The sequence below is a fragment of the Dendrobium catenatum genome, unplaced genomic scaffold (assembly GCF_001605985.2).
Source record: "Dendrobium catenatum unplaced genomic scaffold, ASM160598v2 fragScaff_scaffold_1102, whole genome shotgun sequence".
Lineage (NCBI taxonomy): Eukaryota > Viridiplantae > Streptophyta > Magnoliopsida > Asparagales > Orchidaceae > Dendrobium > Dendrobium catenatum.
The window spans coordinates 140,920-161,589 of record NW_021319564.1 but is presented as its reverse complement, the minus strand read 5'-3'; the positions used below and the strand labels follow the sequence as shown (position 1 = coordinate 161,589).

At 34.6% G+C, this 20,670-nt stretch overlaps 2 protein-coding genes across 3 annotated transcripts in view; one reads left to right on the top strand and one right to left on the bottom strand.

Moving 5' to 3' along the window:
* Positions 1-6,591, bottom strand: part of LOC110100300 (gamma carbonic anhydrase-like 2, mitochondrial) — a 24,993-nt gene extending 18,402 nt beyond the window's left edge. The window contains exon 1 of one of the 2 annotated variants that reach the window (XM_028698524.1): positions 6,021-6,591. In XM_028698524.1, coding sequence (XP_028554357.1) covers positions 6,021-6,414 — 394 coding nt within the window. In that variant the 5' untranslated portion in view covers positions 6,415-6,591. The remainder of the gene's footprint in view (positions 1-6,020) is intronic. The other variant, XM_020827740.2, reaches the window with a different exon arrangement.
* On the top strand, positions 229-1,222 carry LOC114580573. The gene is made up of 3 exons (XM_028698523.1): positions 229-436; positions 511-933; positions 1,015-1,222. Exons 1-3 carry the CDS (start codon positions 310-312, stop codon positions 1,098-1,100), a joined length of 636 nt encoding a protein of 211 aa, XP_028554356.1. The 5' UTR covers positions 229-309; the 3' UTR covers positions 1,101-1,222.
* Positions 6,592-20,670: the final 14,079 nt, after the last annotated feature.

Below are 20,670 nucleotides of genomic sequence, written 5' to 3'. Positions count from 1 at the left end.
AACATCCTTGTCAACAATCCCTACGGCACGGTGTTCTTACGATCAGTTGATGCTTCAGATGAGGTGAAAAATGCCACATTCATTTTTAATTTACTTGATGGTGTTATTGAGGAGATTGGAGAGCAGTTGGTTGTCCAGGTAGTGACTGATAATGCCAGTGCATACAAAGCAGCTGGTCAGATGTTGATGGAGAAGAGGACACACCTCTATTGGACACCTTGCGCAGCTGCATATTATCTTAACCCTCAATTTCAATATTCAGAGAAAAAATCTTCAAATCCGGAAGTTAAGCTTGGTCTATATCACTGTATGGAAAGATTAATACCGGAGCAGGCAGATAGGGAGCTTGCAGATTTACAGCTTGTTCTGTTCCGGAATAAAGAGGGTTTTTTTGGTTTGAATGCAGCAAAAACTACCATTTCTAAACGGTCTCCAGGTATAATTAATTTGGTAAATGCAATACACTTTATTCAGTTCTGAATTTTGATTATATTTTCTTCTTGAAAACAGTTGAATGGTGGATCCAATTTGGTGATTCCACCCCTGAGCTACAGAGTTTTGCTGTGAGAGTGTTGGGCCTCACTTGTTCTTCTTCTGGGTGTGAGCGAAATTGGAGTACATATAGTCAAGTGCAAACAAAGAGAAGAAATCGACTATCTACACTCAGAATGAACTCCCTCGTATACATAATGCACAACAAGAGGTTAAGAGATAGGAGGTTGAGGAATAAGGGGTTGAAAGATGATGAGGACCCGTTGGTGTGTGATGATCTGTCGTCTGATAATGAGTGGTTCATAGATGATGAGGCAGATTTATCATTATCAGACTTACAGGTAGAAGATCTAAATGTGGATGTATTGAGGGGCGAAGCAGATCAAACGGGTACATCCACTAGTACCACACCACACACATCTGCTAGCTCTGCAAGTAAAGGTATATGTTCTCTGCTAGTCTGCTTGATAATGAGTGGTTCATCCAATTAATATGCTAATAATCTTTTCTTTTAATGAACAGGGAAGAGAAAAGTGAGTCATGTTGAAGATGAAGATGACATGGCATTCATAGATACAATTGGAGAAGAAGATTCACTTGAAGACTGATATTTTGTGATGGGATATGACTTCATTTTATATGTTTTTTGTATTTTGGGAGTTTTGTTAAACTGATATTTTGTGATTTTGTACTTTGGGACATAATTTTATTGCATCTACTTTCTTATTTTCCATTATTGCTATTATTTTCCTGCTAAAATCCTTAATTTTTCATTTACGCAATTCTGTGTTGGTGAGGCTTACGCCTCAGACCGCCTCGAGGCTTACGCCTCACCTCACGGACGAAAACCGCCTCGAGGCGCAGTTACGCAATTTTAAACCTTGACTGAAATAGGAAAATATTTTGTCAAACCACCTTGTGTTTGAACACAATTAACAGCTCCTGCATACATATCTCTAATGACTGGAATATAAGCATTATTAAAACTTTTCTTTTCTAGAACTCTCCACAGCACTTCTCTTGAAACTTTATCATATGTTTACTCTAAATCAATAAATATCATATGTAGATCCTCCTTAATCTCTCTAAACTTATCCATCAACCCTCTCAATAAATGAATAGCTTGCATAGTAGACCTACCAAGCATGAATCCAAATTGATTTTGAGAAACATTAGTATCACGTCGTAACCTATGCTCCATAACTCTCTCCCAAAGTTTTAAAATATGACACACCAACTTAATTCCTCTATAATTCGCATAATCTTGTGCATCACATTTATTCTTAAAAATAGGATTCAACACACTCATTACCCACTCATCTAGCCTCTTTTTAATCTTTAAAATAATATTAAAAAGTTTAATAAGCCAAGAAATTCTTTCATCTCCTAAGCATTTCCACACCTCCATTGGAATATCATAAGGTCCTCTAGGTTTTCCATACTGCATTTTCTTTAAAGCCTCTCTAACTTTAGTTTTACTAATACACAATAAAAATAAAAATATCTATTTTCATTTGGAGTGCTAAGGTCGCTAAAGTCAATCATATTCTCACAATCTTCATTGAAAAGCTTAGCAAAATATCTCATCCACCTTTGTTGAATATATACTCTTCTAAAAAAAATATTTTTTTATACTCATCCTTAATATTCTTCACTTGATCTAAATCTTTACTACTCTTATCTTTTTGTTTGGCTAACTTATACATACATCTTTTGTCATCTTTAGAATCTAATATATTATATAACTCATTCTAAAATATTTGCATTGCAATTGCTTTCTTAAATACCTTACGAGTCTCTATATATATTTCCCAACTTTCAGAGATTTTACATCTAAACCAATTATTATAACAAAGCTTCTTATTTTTTTATCTTTTCTTGCACATTTTGATTCCACCAACTATTTTTATTATTAGGAACTTTTCCTTTTAAAACTCCAAGCACATCTATTACAATATTATTAATATTACTAGCTACTTTATCCCACATAATATTCACTTTTTCATGCACAGACAAAATATTAAAATCTTGAATATTACTTTTAAAAATATGTTTTTGTCTTTTAAAAGCCCCAATCTAATCTTAGAATAATGTTTTACTAAATTTTTCATATTATGCCCCTTCTTAAAATTCAAAACTAATAAGCAATGTTTGGTATATAAATTTTCACTCGGAATAATTTTACGAACTTTACTATAGAAACAATCTATTTTTCCTATAAGAAAATAATCAATCTGAGTTTTACTATATACATTCTTAAAAGTAATGAGATGTTCATATCTTTTCTTAAATAAGGTATTAACAATTACAAAATCATAAACTAAACCAAAATCTAATATAATCTTAATACCTTCATTAGTCACTCCAAAGCCATAGCCACAATGAATACTTTTAAAATCCTCTATCTCTCTATCAACATGTTCATTTAAATCTCCTCCAATAAAAACTTATTCTTCAAGAGAAATCTTTTGAATTAATTATTCTTAGTCATTCCAAAATTTTAATTTTATAAGCACATCCAAACCTACTTAAAGAGCATAAGCAAAAGAATATATATATATATATATATGTGTGTGTGTTAATCAAATGGCCGTAAGGGTTATAAATCCAGAAAGCCTTTAGTATCCCTCAATATGACCATCAAATAATCTAAATTACTAGACCATATGCAATGATAATGGTTCCAAACAAAAGGTATAAAGCCTACTCCTCATGCCAAGACACTTCCATCAATATATGGTTTCTTGCTAATAGTTCCCTTTGGTTTTTGTTAATGGTATGAAAACAGTCTCATTTGCAATGAGAATTATCATGAAGAAATCATATTTCTACCACACTTTTGCTTATGTAACATAAAGTTCATTAATGTTTTCAAAATGTTAAGAGAAATGCAATTCACAAGGAATTTTTTTTTTTGCTTTAGGGGCTGTTTAGTTGGAATACTTTAAAGTGTAAGGTATTCCAAATGCAGGGGTTTTAATAATTTTAGTGTTTAATTGGAAGAAAAAAGAATTCAAAGTCAATGTAGTACAAATCATTCCAATTCATTTTTTAGATAAACCAAACTAGCCAAGTTTTGAGCGAGAACGATTTCACCACAAGCAAACTCGCTTGATCGCCGCCAGCCTCCACCATCGTTAGCCACCGACACAAATTTTCACCGATCACCACCGCCTGCCACCACCGTCGGCCACCACACTCGCTAGCAGCCACCACCACCCACTAATGGCCACTGCCAACATCCTCCGGCCATCATCGTCATCATCCGTCGCCATTTTTAAATTTTACACTACACTTATTCTACTTCAAATCAAACAAAAAATCATTCACCTGAATTTACTTTACACTCATTCAAACAATACAAAAGTATTCCTTTTACACTACATTCTTTTTACACTAAATTCATTTTTAGCCAGCCAAACAACCCCTTAATGCGTGAAGTGAAGAGATGATTTACAAACTAGATCATTCCTGATTTATATAGCATATATGTATGTATTATCTACATACAATGATCATAAAATTAGCTAAAAATAAACCATATTAGGTAATTAAAAAATATTAATGATGAAGTGATAAAAAACACTTAAAATTTAAAAAAAATTAATGAGATTAAAACTAATTAGAGACGGAGACAAAAACAATGTGAAACAAGAAGAAGTATGAAGGTTGGGCATCGAGAAGCACTCCCTATAAGGGCATCTCCAACCGAAAAACTCATTTTTCACTGCAAAATGCAATAATACACCATAATGCATTAACTTGTCTCCAACCGAACTCCATTTTCCAACACCAAAAACAAAATATTCATATTATATTCTTTCTCATACTTTATTTTATATATTTTTAATAAAAAAAAAATTATCAAATTTTTGAATTAAATCTATTATAATTATTAAAAAAATTGTTCATAAAATAATTTGGAATATTAATATGTTCTAAATAAACAAATATTTAGTTAATAAAATAAAAATTACATTAGAACACATAAATAGGAACGAGAATAATACAAGGGCAACTAAACATTAAAATTAGTACATTGATCTCACAAATGATCAATAAATGCATTTCGTAGTGCAATTGGGGCATCTTTATTTCTAGTTTTTTTAGGGTGAGCGTTAAATTCCTGAAACTGAGTATTTTCATCCATCACCTTTCAAACTCAGGGGGTGATGCTTCTCTCTCAACTTGAATTGGTCCAGTGAGATTACGTTCATCTTCGATTATCATGTTATGCAAAATTATGTATGTAGCCATTATATCATGCACTGCATCTTAGTTCCAAAAACGTACAAGTCCTGCCACAATTGCGAAACGAGATTGGAGAGTTCCAAAAGTATGTTCTACGTCTTTTCTAGATGCTTTCTATTTCATTGCAAAATATTGTTTCTTTGAAGTACTTGGTTCTTGAATTGTTTGCACAATGGTTAATCATTTCGAATATATATTTTAAGCCAAATAATAACCCATGTTATATTTTTTCCTTGAATGACATAATAACAGGAATGAGATATACCTTGAGTGAGATTAGAGAAAATGTGGAATAACTACAACACATTTATATCATTATTAGTGTCTGTCATATCCAAAGATCACAATCTGTTACGGCTTCCAGAATGATTGTGGTTGATCCAACACGTTTATCTTGATTTCTATCTTAATATTATATCTTAAATTAATTAATTATGTAAAAAATATTTAAATATCTAAAAAATAAGATATTTCTAATTTATTATTTCTTAATTATTAATAAAAAATTTCTAAACTTTAATATTTAAAACTAATAATTAATTTTAGAATTAAAAAAAATAGCAGGTGAACAGTGCGACGCCAATATTGGCGTCGCACTATTCATTAGCGATCAAATAGCGGCAAAAATGTCGATCGATTGGAGCGACGGAAATGTAACGCGTTCAATTAGAGATGCCCTAAGAAGCTAGTGAGCGGGAGGCAAATAGCGTTAGCAGTGTGAGAAGCATATATGAAACTAATGAACAATCTAGTATGAAGAAAAGAATCACAAGAGGCAACTAACTCCAACTCTTTAAGGGTTATTAGCATATTAAAAAAAATAAATAAAAAATAAAAATAAAAATAGGGTTACTAGCATAATGTTGTCAACAAGAAATCCAAAAAGTTCATGATCGTTCCATCCAAGCTATAGCACACCCAGAGGATTGCAGGCACAGTCTCTCTCTAGAACTAAAAGTAATATAACAAATCCATCAGGCCAGCAAAAGTGGCGATACCTTACTGATTACCAATCCTGGCCTCCTAAGCCCTTTGCCAAATACATGGGAAAAATTGAAGCACAATCATAATGTAATTCTACCATACGCTCAAATCACCAATACAGGCACCAACAAAGCCAAATCACAGAAAGAAACCTAGCGCGAGTACTAACGCGACGGCGTCCTAACGCAATCATATCAAGCCGACCAGTCCTCCTCAAGTTTCAAATATCGCATGAGAAGGGAATCTCAGTTCATCAAAACAATAAGATATGACAGAGCGAAGGAAGTGAGCACCTGTAGGAGAGGACCAAGCGGCGTGGACGACGCAGCGCTCCTGAACGTTAGAACAGAAGCCGACGGTGATCTTGTTAAGGTCGCCGCGGAGAACGGAACCGTTCCAGACGGAGGAACCATCGCAGACGGTGACCTGACCCGCAAGCACCACGTTAGGGGCCACGTAAGCATCCACGGCGATCTTAGGTAGCCACTGCCCAAGAGGGATGATCCGCCGTTGCCCGCGATAGTCCCACTTCACTCGGTCATCCGGCGAAGGATTAACATCAGAGAATGATGGCGACGCCGCGGCCACCGCTGCTTCCGCGGAGAGAAGTCGGCGGATCGGGGCACCACCATTAACCAGGGCACAGCCTAGGGCTTTGCGAGAAAGACGGGTCAGAGCTGCCGCCATTTATAAGCCAATTAAGATTTCTGGCGTAGAGGTGGAAGGAGGGGCAAGGGTGCAGGATTTTCTTGGGTCGATTTAGGGATTGGAAGCGGAGAAGGCGAAGCGGAGGCCCGTTTCGACCTGTGGATGTGGAAGTTCGTGTCAGCCACACTCCTACATGCTGACCGGCGACATTCCATGGAACGATTATATATCTCATTTATGGCAGATTAATGTAATTTAAAATATTGGAGAATCATACTTGTTTTTCTAGTATCGCTCTGCTAGGGTTTCTTGTGTTTGCCTTCTCTAGCGGCCTGTGCCGTTGGGGAGTACCCCGCCGTCGGGATGTCTTCCTCCCATTTTCCCTCCTTTCTTCCCTTATTGCCACCCCTGCTTCTTCTTCAAATGTTCCCTTATATTGGAAAGCCCTCCATGCTACTCAAACTCAAATTTCTCATGATTTCTCCAACGCATTATCCCATCACCCTTCTAAAAACTTCACGGCTCAATTTACTTTAGCTCAGTTCGTTGATGGAGCGCCGGAATGGTCCCTCTCCCTCGTCGGCTACTCCATTGGTCGTAGGTCGTACTATGAAGCCCTCCTTGCGACTATCAAAAAATCTTGGTCGATCAAATGTTCTCTTTCTCTTTTGATACTTGACGATGGATTCTTCCTCCTCAAGTTCACCGCTCCTGAAGACTACGATATGGGTTGGTCTGGTGGCCCATAATTTTTCTTTGAAAACCCCTTCATTTTGCAGAAATGGACTCTTGATTTCATCCCCAAAAAAGGAATTTCCCTCCATTCCGCTATGGATCAAGATTAAGAATCCTCCTCTCTCTTGCTGGACATCGGAGTGATCACTTTAGTGGTAGATGCTCTTACAACGGGTAAGACAAGGCTCATTTTTGCCCTGGTGTGCGTGCAAATCGACAGCTCATCTACCCTACCAGATGAAATCTACATATCGGTGGATGGTAAAATATACCCTACCATATGAAATCTACTTCTAAAAGTCTGATATAGCTCTCCTTCCACCCGTTCCCCCCAGCTTCAATGCCTCTACTTCACTAGCCACTAACAAAAATGAAATTCCACCCCCCCCCCCCCCCCCCCCCCCCCCCCCCCCCCCCCCCTGCGAGCACACCCCCCCCCCACCCCCCCCCCCCCCCCCCCCCCCCCCCCCCCCCCCCCCCCCCCCCCCCGCCGCCCCCCCCCCCCCCCCCCCCCCCCCCCCCCCCCCCCCCCCCCCCCCCCCCTTGCTGAAAAATGTTGTGATATTTTCTCGTTATCTAACCTAGGTAGAATTTGTATTAAATGGAATTCACATAAGGTGAATTTCATTTCTCTTCTTACTACTCCACATCTTATTCATGGTGTTGTTCAAGTTGGCTCTAATGACATTTGTTGTATCTCTATAATTTATGCCTCTAATTCGATTAATGAGAGGCAGACTTTTTAGAATCACCCCTCACCCAACAGGCTCAGAGCACCTCTTTGCCTTGGGCTATAGTTGGAGACTTTAACTGCTATAGATATGCTCATAAAAAAGCTAGTGTCTCCCCCTTGCATTCTTGCAAACTTGGGGAGTTGAATAATATGATTTTCAATATTGGGGCTCATGATTTTGCATCGACAGGGCACTTCTTCACCTTGTTTAATCAAAGAACCGACTACCCCATCCATATCAAGTTGGACAGAGTCCTCACCAATGATTATTGGTTAGATAGCTTCCTTGGCTCTTACTATTTGGTGGCTGACCCTAAAATCTCATACCACTCCCCCATCATTATTAGACCTACTGCCTCTTCGAACAAAAAGCACAGGTTTCTCTATAAAAACTATTAGAAAAATGTGTGTGAATTTTGGGATGCTTTACTTTCAACTTTATCTCAAATTGTCAATGACGGCACCACTTCCTCATTTTATCACAAGTTGAAACCCTCAAAAGCATCATTAAATCTAAAAGCCGGGCCTCTTCCAATTTCCTTAAACAAAAAATTATGGACCTTACCCTCTCTCAAAACACTCACCTTGCTCAAATCCAAAACAACCCGACATACGCATATCTTAATGCTGCTCTTAAGCTGGTTAACCATCAAGTTGTTGATTCTCAGTCATAGTGGTCGGATTAGATTATTCAAAGGGAAAAGGCTAAATAGCTTACTTCTGGTGAGGATGATCTAAATTTTCTCTACTCCAAAATTAATTCCCGGCACAATTCCAACATGATTAACTACATAACTCTCAATGGGGTCAATCTTTCTTCACATCAAGATATCAGCAATCATTTTATAAATTATTATGTGGCTCTCTTTTGTAAGCCACAATCTTCTATAATGGCCCTTCCCACTCTGCCTACTGGGAACACGGTTCCCGATCACTATGGATGAAATAAAAGTGGTTGTCTTCTCTGCCCCTTCCTCTAAGACCCTTGGACATGAAGGCTACACATTTGAATTTTATAAAACCACTTGGAATGTTATTGGGAAACAATTGTGCGATGGTGTCTTGAGCTTTTTCTCCACTAACTTTATGCTTAAGCAAGATAATGCTATTATCATTGCCCTGGTCCCTAAGCACTCTCATGCTTCTTGTGTTACGGATTGTAGGCCTATCTCTCTCTGTAATTCCTTTTATAAGATCATAGCAAAAAATATTAGCTAACAGAATGAAAGAGGTGATGCCTTACATTATTCACCCTAGCCAAGCAGGATTTATTAAGGGTAGATCATTACCGACAACATCCTACTTGCTACTAAACTCTTGGGGGATTTTAACAAAAAGGCTAAAGAGAAAATTCTATGTGCAAATTTGATATCCACAAAGCCTTTGACTCTGTCTCTAGGGAATTTCTTCTAGCCCATCTCTTGGCTAAAGGATTCCTTCCAACCTTCACGGCTTGGATCAAAGCTAGCATATCCAATGTTTACTTCTATGTGGCTATCAATAGTGTGTTGGAAGGGTTTTTCAATTCTACAACTAGTCTTAGGCAGGAATGTCCATTATCTCCATTTTTTTTCATTTATTATGGATGGACTCTCTAACTGCTTTGACGAGGCTGTTATGAACAACAGTTTTTCTAGGATGTCTTCGAGTAACAGCTCCTTAACTCACCTTTTATATGCTGATGAATTACTTGTCTTTGGTAAGGCCACTCAGTAGAATGCAGTTACCCTCAGGAAAGACTACATCACTTTGTTCTTGCTACGTGCCTTCATGTCAACATGGAGAAAAGCACTATCATCTTCTCCAAGCACTGTCCTATGTAGCAGCATATATGCAATATTCTTAACATCTCCAAATCACAAAATCTCATTAAGTATCTAAGCTTAACTATCAATATAAAGAGACTCCGTCAAGCTGACTTTCAACCTCTTATCAAAACTATTCTTCAATCTCTTGATGGTTGTAAAGATAAATCTCTATCCTTTGCACGTAGAATTCAATTCTTAAAAAAAAATACTATTTGCAACACCATTTCCTACTATTTTAGGGGTTTTATTATTCCCAAAAAATGTAACAAATTCATTTCTAAAACCTATTCCATATCTCTATATTTTTGGGAAAATCAATGAGAAAAAACTTCATATGGTACCTTAGAGAGACACATGTACTCCTAAGGAGCTTGAGGAACTTGGCCCTCCATCCATTGACTCTTTATACTTCACCTTTTGCACCTCTCTCATTTGGATAATTCTCAATTTTGATAGCATTTTATTTTATTGGTGGAAATCCAAATATCAATCCCTTTAGAATTGGCAAGTCAAGCATCCTTCTATCTACTGTAAATTTATTAGCGTGGTTGCCAATAATATTAAGAATTGTCTAACACTTAGAGTGCACTGTTTCTGCTCTTTATCCTTTCTCTGGGAACCTTGGTGTATAGGAAAATACATTATGGAGCTATTCAACATCTCTAGCATGGACATCATAACTATACTACTTTCTAATATACCAGTGAGTAACCTGATGCTTAATGGTAATTGAAATTTACCTGATTGATTTCTTGATAACCTGATTAATGAAATTAGTTTGGTTATCATCTTCACATCATATGTGGGCTATCTTTGGAAGGGAGCTAAAAATCCTAACACTAAGTCTTTTGCAATTCAGTTTCATTCGTCTCTTCCTTTGGTTGGTTGGTACAAATATATCTGGCACAAAAAATATTCCCTCAGGTTCTCATCCTATACTTGGCTTGCTTTTAAATAGGGTTTAAAAATAGTGGATGGTTAGGCAAGGCATCCGTGCTCAAACATCTTCCATTCTATGTTATTCTACTTTAGAAATGCATTCACATCTCTTCTTTGAATAGTATCCCTATAAGTTGGGGGTATTTTCTGAAGGATAATGATGCTTGTTGCTTCTCTTTCTTCCCCTTGGAGGGTCTCATTAGCAACCAAGGGAATTTCTTATCATCTCTAATAATGTTTTGTTGGTCTTCTTGCTCGAACTGTAGCTTGAGTCCTTAAGAGCTTTTGCTGCTCTTTTTTGTTCTCTCTTTTTTATGTTCTCTTTTGTTTTTGGTGGTATAGGTTTTTGTTTTTCCTCCCCTACTAGCTTTTTTTTTGTAGCTATTGTGGGGTTCGGTCATTTTACTCCTTACTTGTATTCTTCCTTTTATAGTAATATATGGTCTTTGGCCCCAAATTTCCCTAAAAAAATGTAATTTAAAATGTTATATACTATATTAATTTTAATTAAAATTAGATGATTTTAAAATATATTATATTTTATATCAGGATACTATTTTATATTATTTTAAATATTATTTATCTAATTTGATTCTATCAATATTGATTATGTTGTCACCTTAAAGCATAATTCATTTCAAAAAATGGCCTAATTTCTTTAAATAATATTGAATATAGGCTAATTTCATTAGTTTAATCAAGAATAGTATTGAGGGCTCTTATTTTTTCTATTATATTTAATGGTAAAAGAAACATTTTTTTAATTCCTCACATGGTATTAGGCTAGGTGATCATCTTTCCCCTATACTCTTCAATATTGTGGCTGAGTATCTCTCTAGAGGTCTTACCCATCTTTATGATGTTCACCCAAACCTATATTTTAGAACTTCTAGGGAGTTTCCTATCTCTCATTTATGCTTTGCTGGCGATTTTATTATTTTTTCAAATGGTTCTATCAATATGGTTAATATGCTTATTACTTTCTTGAATAATTTTGAGCTTTTGAGTGGTTTAAACCTTTGTAGAAATAAATGTTGTTTTATCAATCCTAAGAATTTGTCTAGTGATCGCATCATTTCTATTAAAGGTATTATTGGTTTTGTGCAAGGTTCCCTTCTGTTTAAGTATCTAGGTGTTCCTCCTTTTAATGGTCGTAAAAGATCTTTTCTTTTTGATGATTTGATTATTGTTATGCAGAATAAAATAAACTCTTGTGACTTTAATTTCCTTAGCTGTGGTGGTAGATTGGTGTTGATTAAAAGTGTTCTTTGCTCCCTTCCTATTTATGTTTTCCAAACTATTCACCCTACTTTTGCGGTTTGTGGTAGATTGGAAAAATTAATCAATAAGTTTTTCTAGAAAGGCAAGAGTGGTAATTCTAAAATCCTCTAGTCATCTTGGAATAAGTGTTATGGTACTTTGGAGGAAGGTAGTTTAGGGTGCTAGAACATGGCTGATTTAACTCATGCTTTTTCTTATAAACTTTGGTTTAACTTTCATGCTAAAACTAGTCTTTGGGCTAAGTTTATGACGCATAAATATTGTGTTGGCAATCATCCAACCGTTTGTACTTGTAAAATGGGTGATTCTATGGTCTGGAAAAGACTTTGCATCATCAAATGGGAAGTGGAACTTTATATTCATTGGGGTATTGGCTGCACTAATCCATTTGTTCTGGCAGGACAAGTGGTTGAATCAATCTTCTATTGATAATATGCTCCAATCAGTCTCTACCTCTACTATCAAGGTTTATTATTTTATAACCAATAATTGTCGGGATATTCAAAAACTTTTGCAAGTTATTCCTATGTCTATTATTAATTAAATTTTATAACTTCCTTTAAACAATGATGTTGATGATCTTTTATTGTGCAACATGGCTAGCAATATCATCTTTAGTATTAATAAGGCTTGGAATACTTTTAGAATTAAACATGCTTATTCTAATTTTTTTACTAGGTTATGGCACAAAAGCAGTCCCACTTCTATTGCTACTTTTATTTGAAGATTCATGCATAATTTTGTTCATACGGATGATATTTTAATTAAACATGGTTTTATTTTAGTTTCCAAGTTCCAATGTTGTTATCATGGTGAGAATATGCATTATGTTTTTATTTATGAACCTATTAATACTAAAGTTTGGATTCATTTTGAGGATATTTTTAAAGTGAATTACTTTAAGAGTAATATTTTTATTAAGGATATCCTAAATTTGTGGTTCATTAATGTGAAAAGGTCATATTTTAGCCCTATTCCTACACTTATTCTCTAGTATCTTTGGATCAGCCGGAATAACTCGCTTTTTAACAATATTTCTATGAATCATGAACATATTATTAGAAATGTTATAGATAAAGTTTGTAGGTTGTTTAATACAAATCTTATGAGCTCTAAGAATTTTAAAGGTTATTCTCATGTGGATAAAGAATTTGGTATTGTTCATCATGATAAGGTTATCAATGACGGGTTTAGATTGATTTGTTGGATTAAAACATGTTCAATCTTAATAGTGATGGGTCAGTTAAAGGGGAGACAAGTGGTTGTAGTGGTATCATTAGAGATTTTAATGATAATTTTATTATTGCTTTTGCTAGTACTCTTCTCGTATGCTCTATTATTTACTCTAAACTTTTTGGTGTCTTATTTTGATTGAAATTATGTCTTTCCTTGGCCTAGTTAATATTTGGATTGAAGTTTATGCTTAACACATGCTATTTTACCTTAAAGATAACGATGAGAAAATTTGTAGTCCTGATTTTTTTCTATCTTATTAGGGAAATTAAACAGCTTCTGATTCTCTTTAATGTTAAGTTGACTCATATTCATAGAGAAGGCAATGCTTGTGCTAACTAGTTAGCTAATCATGGTTCTGACCTCTAATTTTTTATTGAATTTTCTTATAATCATTACCCTTCGTTTATTAAAGGCATCATTAGATTAGATAAACTTGGTCTTCCTTATGTTAGAAATTAATGTTTTATTTTATTGGGTCTCTTTTGGCCTTTTTACTTTTCTGATACTCTGCTTAGTTTAGATGGTTGTCTTTAGGTGGTTTATACTTATAATGTTGCCTATCTCTTTTTTCCCTTGAATTCTAATAATGGGCCGAATTTTGACGAGCATTTGCTTTTGTCTTTGAATATTAGCCTTAGTATCAAGTGCTACTTATTCTTTGGTTCCTTTAGTATGGATGGGAATGAGTTTTGTAATCTACTGTTTACCCAAAGTGTGGATTTTAGGATCTGCCAGTTCCCTACTACTTATCTTTATAGGGCTCTTAATTATTATAGAAGGATGATTTTTTGCCATCATTATTTTGGCAATCTACTTATCAGTATTCTTGGTTTATATTTCGATGCTAACTATTGTGATTAGCCTGTTTTGAGCTATGATGGGAAAACTAGCTATATTGTTTAATACTCTTTATGCTGCTCGTCTACTCTCTGGGTTATTCCGAATTGGTTTTGTATTAGTTTTGGTCTTAGCAGTGTCTACTAGTTTAACAAGAACTTATGTTGGCCTATTCGGGTGAAAGTGTGTCGTTGTGCAATTTTTCTATCTTCACTAAAATGTGTATCCTTTTATTCCGGTGTCAATTTCTTGTGTAGGATCACTGCAAGCCTAGGTGGGTTTGGGAGTAAATTGGATTGGCATTTGAGTGTTGTGTTTGGTAGCATCATAGATACTACACACCTGAGCTTGTATGGAAATCCTTTTTGGTTTGGCATATTTGATTATGATGGTTGTACTTGGCTATTTAATTCCTCTTCTGATTACTGCAATTTCTTTTGTCTGAGTTTTGGTATTTGGTCTAGGTTTTCTGATGCTAGTTACTTATGCTATTAGATTGTGATGGTGGTTATCATTTATGATGATTTAACTGGTGTTGGTCGTGTCATTCCTTGTTACTTTAATTGATGTATTTACTGTTATAGTTTTCATTTGGCCTTGTGCTCTAGTGAGGGAAGTGTTATTTCTTATAGTGATGTTGGTCGTACTCTGCCGGGGCACTACATTTGGTCTTGCCTCTCTGGGTCTTTTTATTTTTGCTTTTGGAATCATCTGATGGTTATCATTTGTGCTAGTTTTCATATTATTGGTCGTGATCTTCCTAGTTACTGTAGTTGGTATCTTTAGTATGGTTAGATTATCATTTATCCTTATTATCCTATTGTTAATCGTGGCATCCCTGGCTATTATAGTTGGTTTCTCTTCTGTTATATTATATATTTGGCATTGTGTGTTATGAATCTGAATTCATGGATTATGATTTGATGATAGCATACACTCTTGTTTCTCTACGACTGCCTTGCCTACTAACATTTCAGGTCCACAAGATCAGACTGCAATTGGAACTAGCTCAATATTGGTTAGATTAGGTCTGAGTCAATTTGTACCTTTTACCTTTATTGAGTCTATTGTAATTGGTGTGGCTCTTGATACTAAGTAACCTTGCACACTTAAACTTTAAAAGAATTTTTAACTGGTTCTTGGAGTTTACTTTTTTGGTAACATCGTCCGGGATGATATTTATATCGGCCTGGACGATCGGTTCAAAAATAAAAACCCTAATTAGGGTATCCTTGTTAAGGCAACCATCATTAAGCACATCGTCTTGGATGATTTTGTATTGGCCACGACGATAGGCTTAAATTAGAAAGAATCAGCCGCCAGATCTATTTAGGTATTACTTATTTTTGGACATCATTCTGGGTATCATCTTGGGCATCGGCCTGGCTGATCCAGCACAATTTTTCCTAAATTAATTAGGTAATTAAGGAAAGTAATTAAGATTTGATTACACGATCACATCATCCTGGACGATCGAAGGATCAACCTGGATGATCCACTGGACGATTGGACATTAGACAACTCTTATTCAGGGCAATATTCAGAATGATATTCTACGATTTGTACTGATCGGTCAGGCTGATATGAACAAATTTCTTCTAATCGTCCCAAATCATCCTGGCTGATTGGGCTTATTTTATACTGATCGGCCAGGACGATATACATATCGTCCTGGATGATAAAGTCGACAAGTTACAATTAATGAGCTCATTTTTAGCTTTTCTATTTAAGCTTTGACAAGGCACTTAGTAAGTGTATTTGGCAGCCACTGTAGCTTCATTCTTTTGGAGGGAACTTGAAGTGAGAGCTTGAAAGGGAGAGAGGAAAGGGTGGAGTTTGAGAGAGGGAGAAGATCTTTGGAGGGGGTTTCAAGTGAGTGTGGAGGGGGATTCCACACAGTTACTCCAACGAGCTTGCACCTTAGTACCATTTAATTCAAGGGTTTTCTTGAGGGAAGTTTTAGAAAGAAGAGGATCTCTTTGGTGGCAAAGGACCCGGCTACTCCGCCACATCGGGGAAGGTGGAAGTGATTTTGTGAGGGCTTCTCCACCTATCTGTGGGGGCTAAAGGAGAGACACTGAGTTTAGTGAAATACTCAGAGGGTGCCTCCGAGGAGTGGATGTAGGTCAAGGTTTGACCGAATCACTATAAATATGGTGTGTTCTTTCCTTTATTATTTCCGCATTTAATTTCCGCACTTGGTTTTCTTTATGGTGAATCTTGGTTTTGGTTTTAAGATTGTGTTTTTTATTGTGAAAGATTTTTAAAATACCAATTCACCCCCCTCTTGGTAAGCCTTGGGACTAGTTCATAAGGGCTTAACATCCCTAATGAACTTTCAAGTGGTATCAGAGCGGGATTCATAAAAACAAGTTTTTAAAAACTTTTGAATTTTGATTGATGGCTAATTTTTGTTATCGTAATATTGCGGAAGGTTATTCAATCACTAAACCACCTTTATTTGAAAATATTATATTTGATTTTTAGAAAATTTGCATGTCTACCTTTTTGCAATCAATTGATTTCTGAATGTGGCAAATGATTTTAACTAGTTATTCTATACCGTCTCATATTTTAGATGGAATTAAAATTGATATTCTTTTTAATCAATGGAGTTGAGAAGAACAAATCAATGCTAAATTGAATGCAAAATCGTTAAACTTTTTGTTTTGTGCTTTAAATTCTGAGAGTGGTGTCCACACTTCTTTTTATTAATGACCATTATAATAGGAAATTGCTTAGCCTATCATACCAAGCCCTAGGTTCCTGTTTTAGTCTATATAATGCCTTTTTTAATTTAAATACATGAATAAGAAATTTAGAATTTTTAAAACATGGAGGTTGCTTAACATAAACATCCTTTTATATAACCCATTAAGAAATACACTCTTAACATCCATTTGATACAATTTAAAAGCTTTAAAATAGGTAAAGGCTAGCAAAATATTTATCGCTTCAAGTTTGACTCTAGGGGCAAAAGTTTGTTCAAAATCAATTCCTTTAATTTGATTATACCCCTGGCCACTAATCTTACCTTATTTCTAATCACAGCACTTGAATCATTCATTTTATTTTTAAACACTCACTTAGTTCCAACAACACTTTGATCCTTATGCCTTTTAATTAATTCCCAAACATCATATCTAAAAAATTGATTTAATTCTTCTTGCATGTCCAAAATAAAAAATTCATCCAAAAGTGCTTGATTTATATTAGTGGGTTCAATAATCGATATATAGGTATAATGGTTCACTTCTTTGTTAAGTCCATGCCTAGTTCTAATACACTCACTAAGTTCACCTAAAATCAATTATTTAGGGTGACACTTAGAAAATTTTCATTCTCTTGGTAAAGGGTTTTTAGTTGCAACATTCTCTTCAAAATTTGTCTTTTTAATTCATTGGGAAATATTTTTAATATGATCTTCTTCCAACCTTGGCTCTTCCAAAATGTCAGATTCATCAAAAACTACATATATGGTCTCTTCAACTACCAAAATTCTCTTATTAAAACCCTATAGGATTTGCCAACACTTGAATATCCTAGAAATATTCATTCATCAGATTTAGGATTAAATTTTTCTAAATTAGGTTTGCCATTATTATAAATGAACACTTTGAATCTAAAAACATGAAAAGGTGAAAGATTAGGTGTTCTCCCCTTAAGAAGTTCATAGGGTGTCTTGGTCAATTTGAACTTAATATTCACCCTATTTAGACCATAACAAGCTGTACTAACTACTTTAGCCCAAATATATTTTGAAAGTGTGCATTCTGCCAACCTATCTCTAGCAGCTTCTATCGATGTTCTATCCTTTTTTTCGACTAACCCATTTTGCTGAGGGCTCCGAGTGCTAAAATTTTTTGATCAATTCCTTGCTCTCTACAAAAATGTTCAAATTTTTAATTTTTAAACTCTCCTCTATGATCAATTTAAATTAATAAAATTTCACACCCTAGTGTCCTCTGAATCTAAGTATAAAAGCTTCTAAACTCATCAAATAATTCACTTTTATAAAATAAGAATTTAACTTAAGTGAATAATAAAAAATCATCAATATTTACAAACTCAAAAACATTTCCTCTTAGACTTATAATGCTAACCAGTCCAAAAAGATCCATGTGCGGGACTTCCAATGGTTTCATAGTTTTAAGATACTTAATTGAATGAAAGGAGGACTTCACCTATTTTCCTAGTTGTCATGCATCATACAAGTGATCTTTAGTAAAGTCTAGTTTGGGTATCCCTCTAACCAAATCTTTCTAGGTAATCTTTTTAAGGGTTTTCTTGCCTACGTGACAAAGTCTTATATATCATAACCAAGATTTATTAATAATTATTTTGAGACAAAAAGTATTAGAAGATTTAACAAAATTCAAATCAAGCATGTATACGTTATTTACACTATTTCCATATAACATATCAATTCCATTTTAGCTTATAATATAGCTTATGGGAAAAAAATTTAACACTATAACCTTTATCACAAAGCTAACTAATACTTAACAAGTTATGCTTTAAGACTTCTACCAACAATATATTTTCAATGAAAAAATTATTCTTGTTCCTAATCATACGTGTACCTACCACTTTCCTTGTGGTATTATCTCCCAATATAACCTTGCCTCTATTCCTGACTTCTAGTGAAATGAATTGTGTCATATCGCCAATCATATGATTTGAACATTTGCTTTTTAGGTACCAAATGTTCTCACGTGGTCTTATATATAAGTATTTCTATAAAATCATCAAACATTAGACTTGTGAACTCAAACAAGTTTGGTTTTTTCTATTGGCAATAATAATCTAGATGCATATTTGATATTCTATAATTTATGCATCTTAGGTCTCCACACTATATATATTATACTATGAATAGTACAAGTGTGAGAGATATGACTCAACATTCCACAAGAAAAAATATTTACTTTAGGAAAACGATTTATCAATCTATGATAGTTATACTATATTTTCATAGGTTCTGAAAATTTTTGTCTTCTGATCAGGATTAAAAAATTGTTCTAGTGTAGGGGGTGTCATGTTTTACTTAAGAGCTTTTAGTTCGACTTTAAAATTTGAGTTAACACTTTCTAAAATAACATTATTAACTCTTTACTCATGTTCTCTTTGATCTAATTCATCCATAAACACTTTTAAATCATTTTTAAGTTTAGTATGTGTTGTTTTTAATAGCTCATGCTTTTTGTTCAAATCATTAAATTCATCCAATAATTTTATATGGTTGCTATCAATTGATAAGTCATCATTCCTAAGGATTTCTTACTCTTTTTATAAATCTAAAATTTTAATGATAAACTTAGCATGCAGCTTTTTGAGCTTTTATATGCAGTATGAATTTTCTTAGAAACTCCAAATAACTCATCATAGGCTAAGTAACATACTTCCTTTTGATTTGATTGATCAAACTTATTGGTCATTAAACATAAGTTTGTGGCTTCCTCCTCCACTTCAATTTATGAGAAATCTAATGTTGAGTCTGCCCAGAATACTCTCTATAATCTCATATTGCCCTTCCTAACCTTATTTTTCTCCTCAATGTTCTCCTTACTAGGATTAGCTTTGAGATTTAGGCAATCAGATTTAATGTATCAAGGAATATTACATTCATAAAAAATCATATTATTTGAAACTTTTGTATTTTTGTGGAACTTGCCTTTGTTTCACTATTGATGTCTTCGTTGCTTTCAACTAAGGAAACTTTTGAATTGCCTTGTCATTAATGCAATATCATCTTCATCCTCAGGCTGTGACTAATCACTTTCTAAGTCATCCACTTTCATTGCATTATTTTTCTCCTTCCTCATCTCACCTATATCAATATGTCTTTGAATAACTCATTGTTCGTAAGCAATCAGTGATCCAAGTATATTATTAATAGAATAAATAATTAGGTTTTTAGATTCAGTTATGGTAGTAATCTTTGCATCATAGGTTGTTGGCAAATAATGAAGTATTTTATTAACTGTTTTAGAATTCGTTATTTCCCTACCTAAAGCATGTAATGAAGTAACTATCTGTATAAAACAAGTATACATGTCAGTGTTTGATTCATTTAAATTCATGCAAAAATGTTTGTAATTCAGTAATAAAAAGTTTAATATAGACTATTTCACTTCATTAGTTCCTTCATAAGTTATGCAAAGTTTGTCCAATATTTCTTTTCTAGTTCTACATGTTGAAACACACGTATAGTCTTCAGACTTAAGTGCAAAGAAAATGCTATTTAAACATTTTACATTTAATTGAGCTAATTCTTTTTCTTCTACTATCTAATTAGTAAATGGTGTTTTAGTTCTAATGCTATCAACAACTCTAGTATAACCTTCATGTACTAAAATCCATATACGATAATCAAGTAATTGAAGAAAAGTAGTCATACAAGTTTTTCAAAAGTTGAAAGAGACGTTATCCAATAGTGGTGGTCTAGTGATCAAATAACCTTTAAGTGTGTTATGGTTTCAAAAAGTAGTCATGATCATTTTAAAAAAGTTTTCTAAATCTTAATTTTTGAAAGATTGCTCTGATACCACTTGAAAGTTTGAATATATTATTTGACCTAAATATTTATCCCAAGGCTAATAAAGGGGGGGGGGGGGGGGGGGGGGGGGGGTCCAGCCTTTCGCAATGTCTCTCTGAGTCTGGTGTGTTTCCTAGGCGATTCTAGGGTTTCTCCCTTGTGCGGTGGTTCTTGACCCTCCTGGCTTG

Excerpts from the sequence above, each read along its gene's own strand:
- LOC114580573 (XM_028698523.1), top strand. The coding sequence starts at position 310 with ATGGAAAGATTAATACCGGAGCAGGCAGATAGGGAGCTTGCAGATTTA. Across the intron at positions 437-510 it reads CATTTCTAAACGGTCTCCAG|TTGAATGGTGGATCCAATTT; the intron begins GTATAATTAATT and ends TCTTGAAAACAG. Across the intron at positions 934-1,014 it reads TGCTAGCTCTGCAAGTAAAG|GGAAGAGAAAAGTGAGTCAT; the intron begins GTATATGTTCTC and ends TTTAATGAACAG.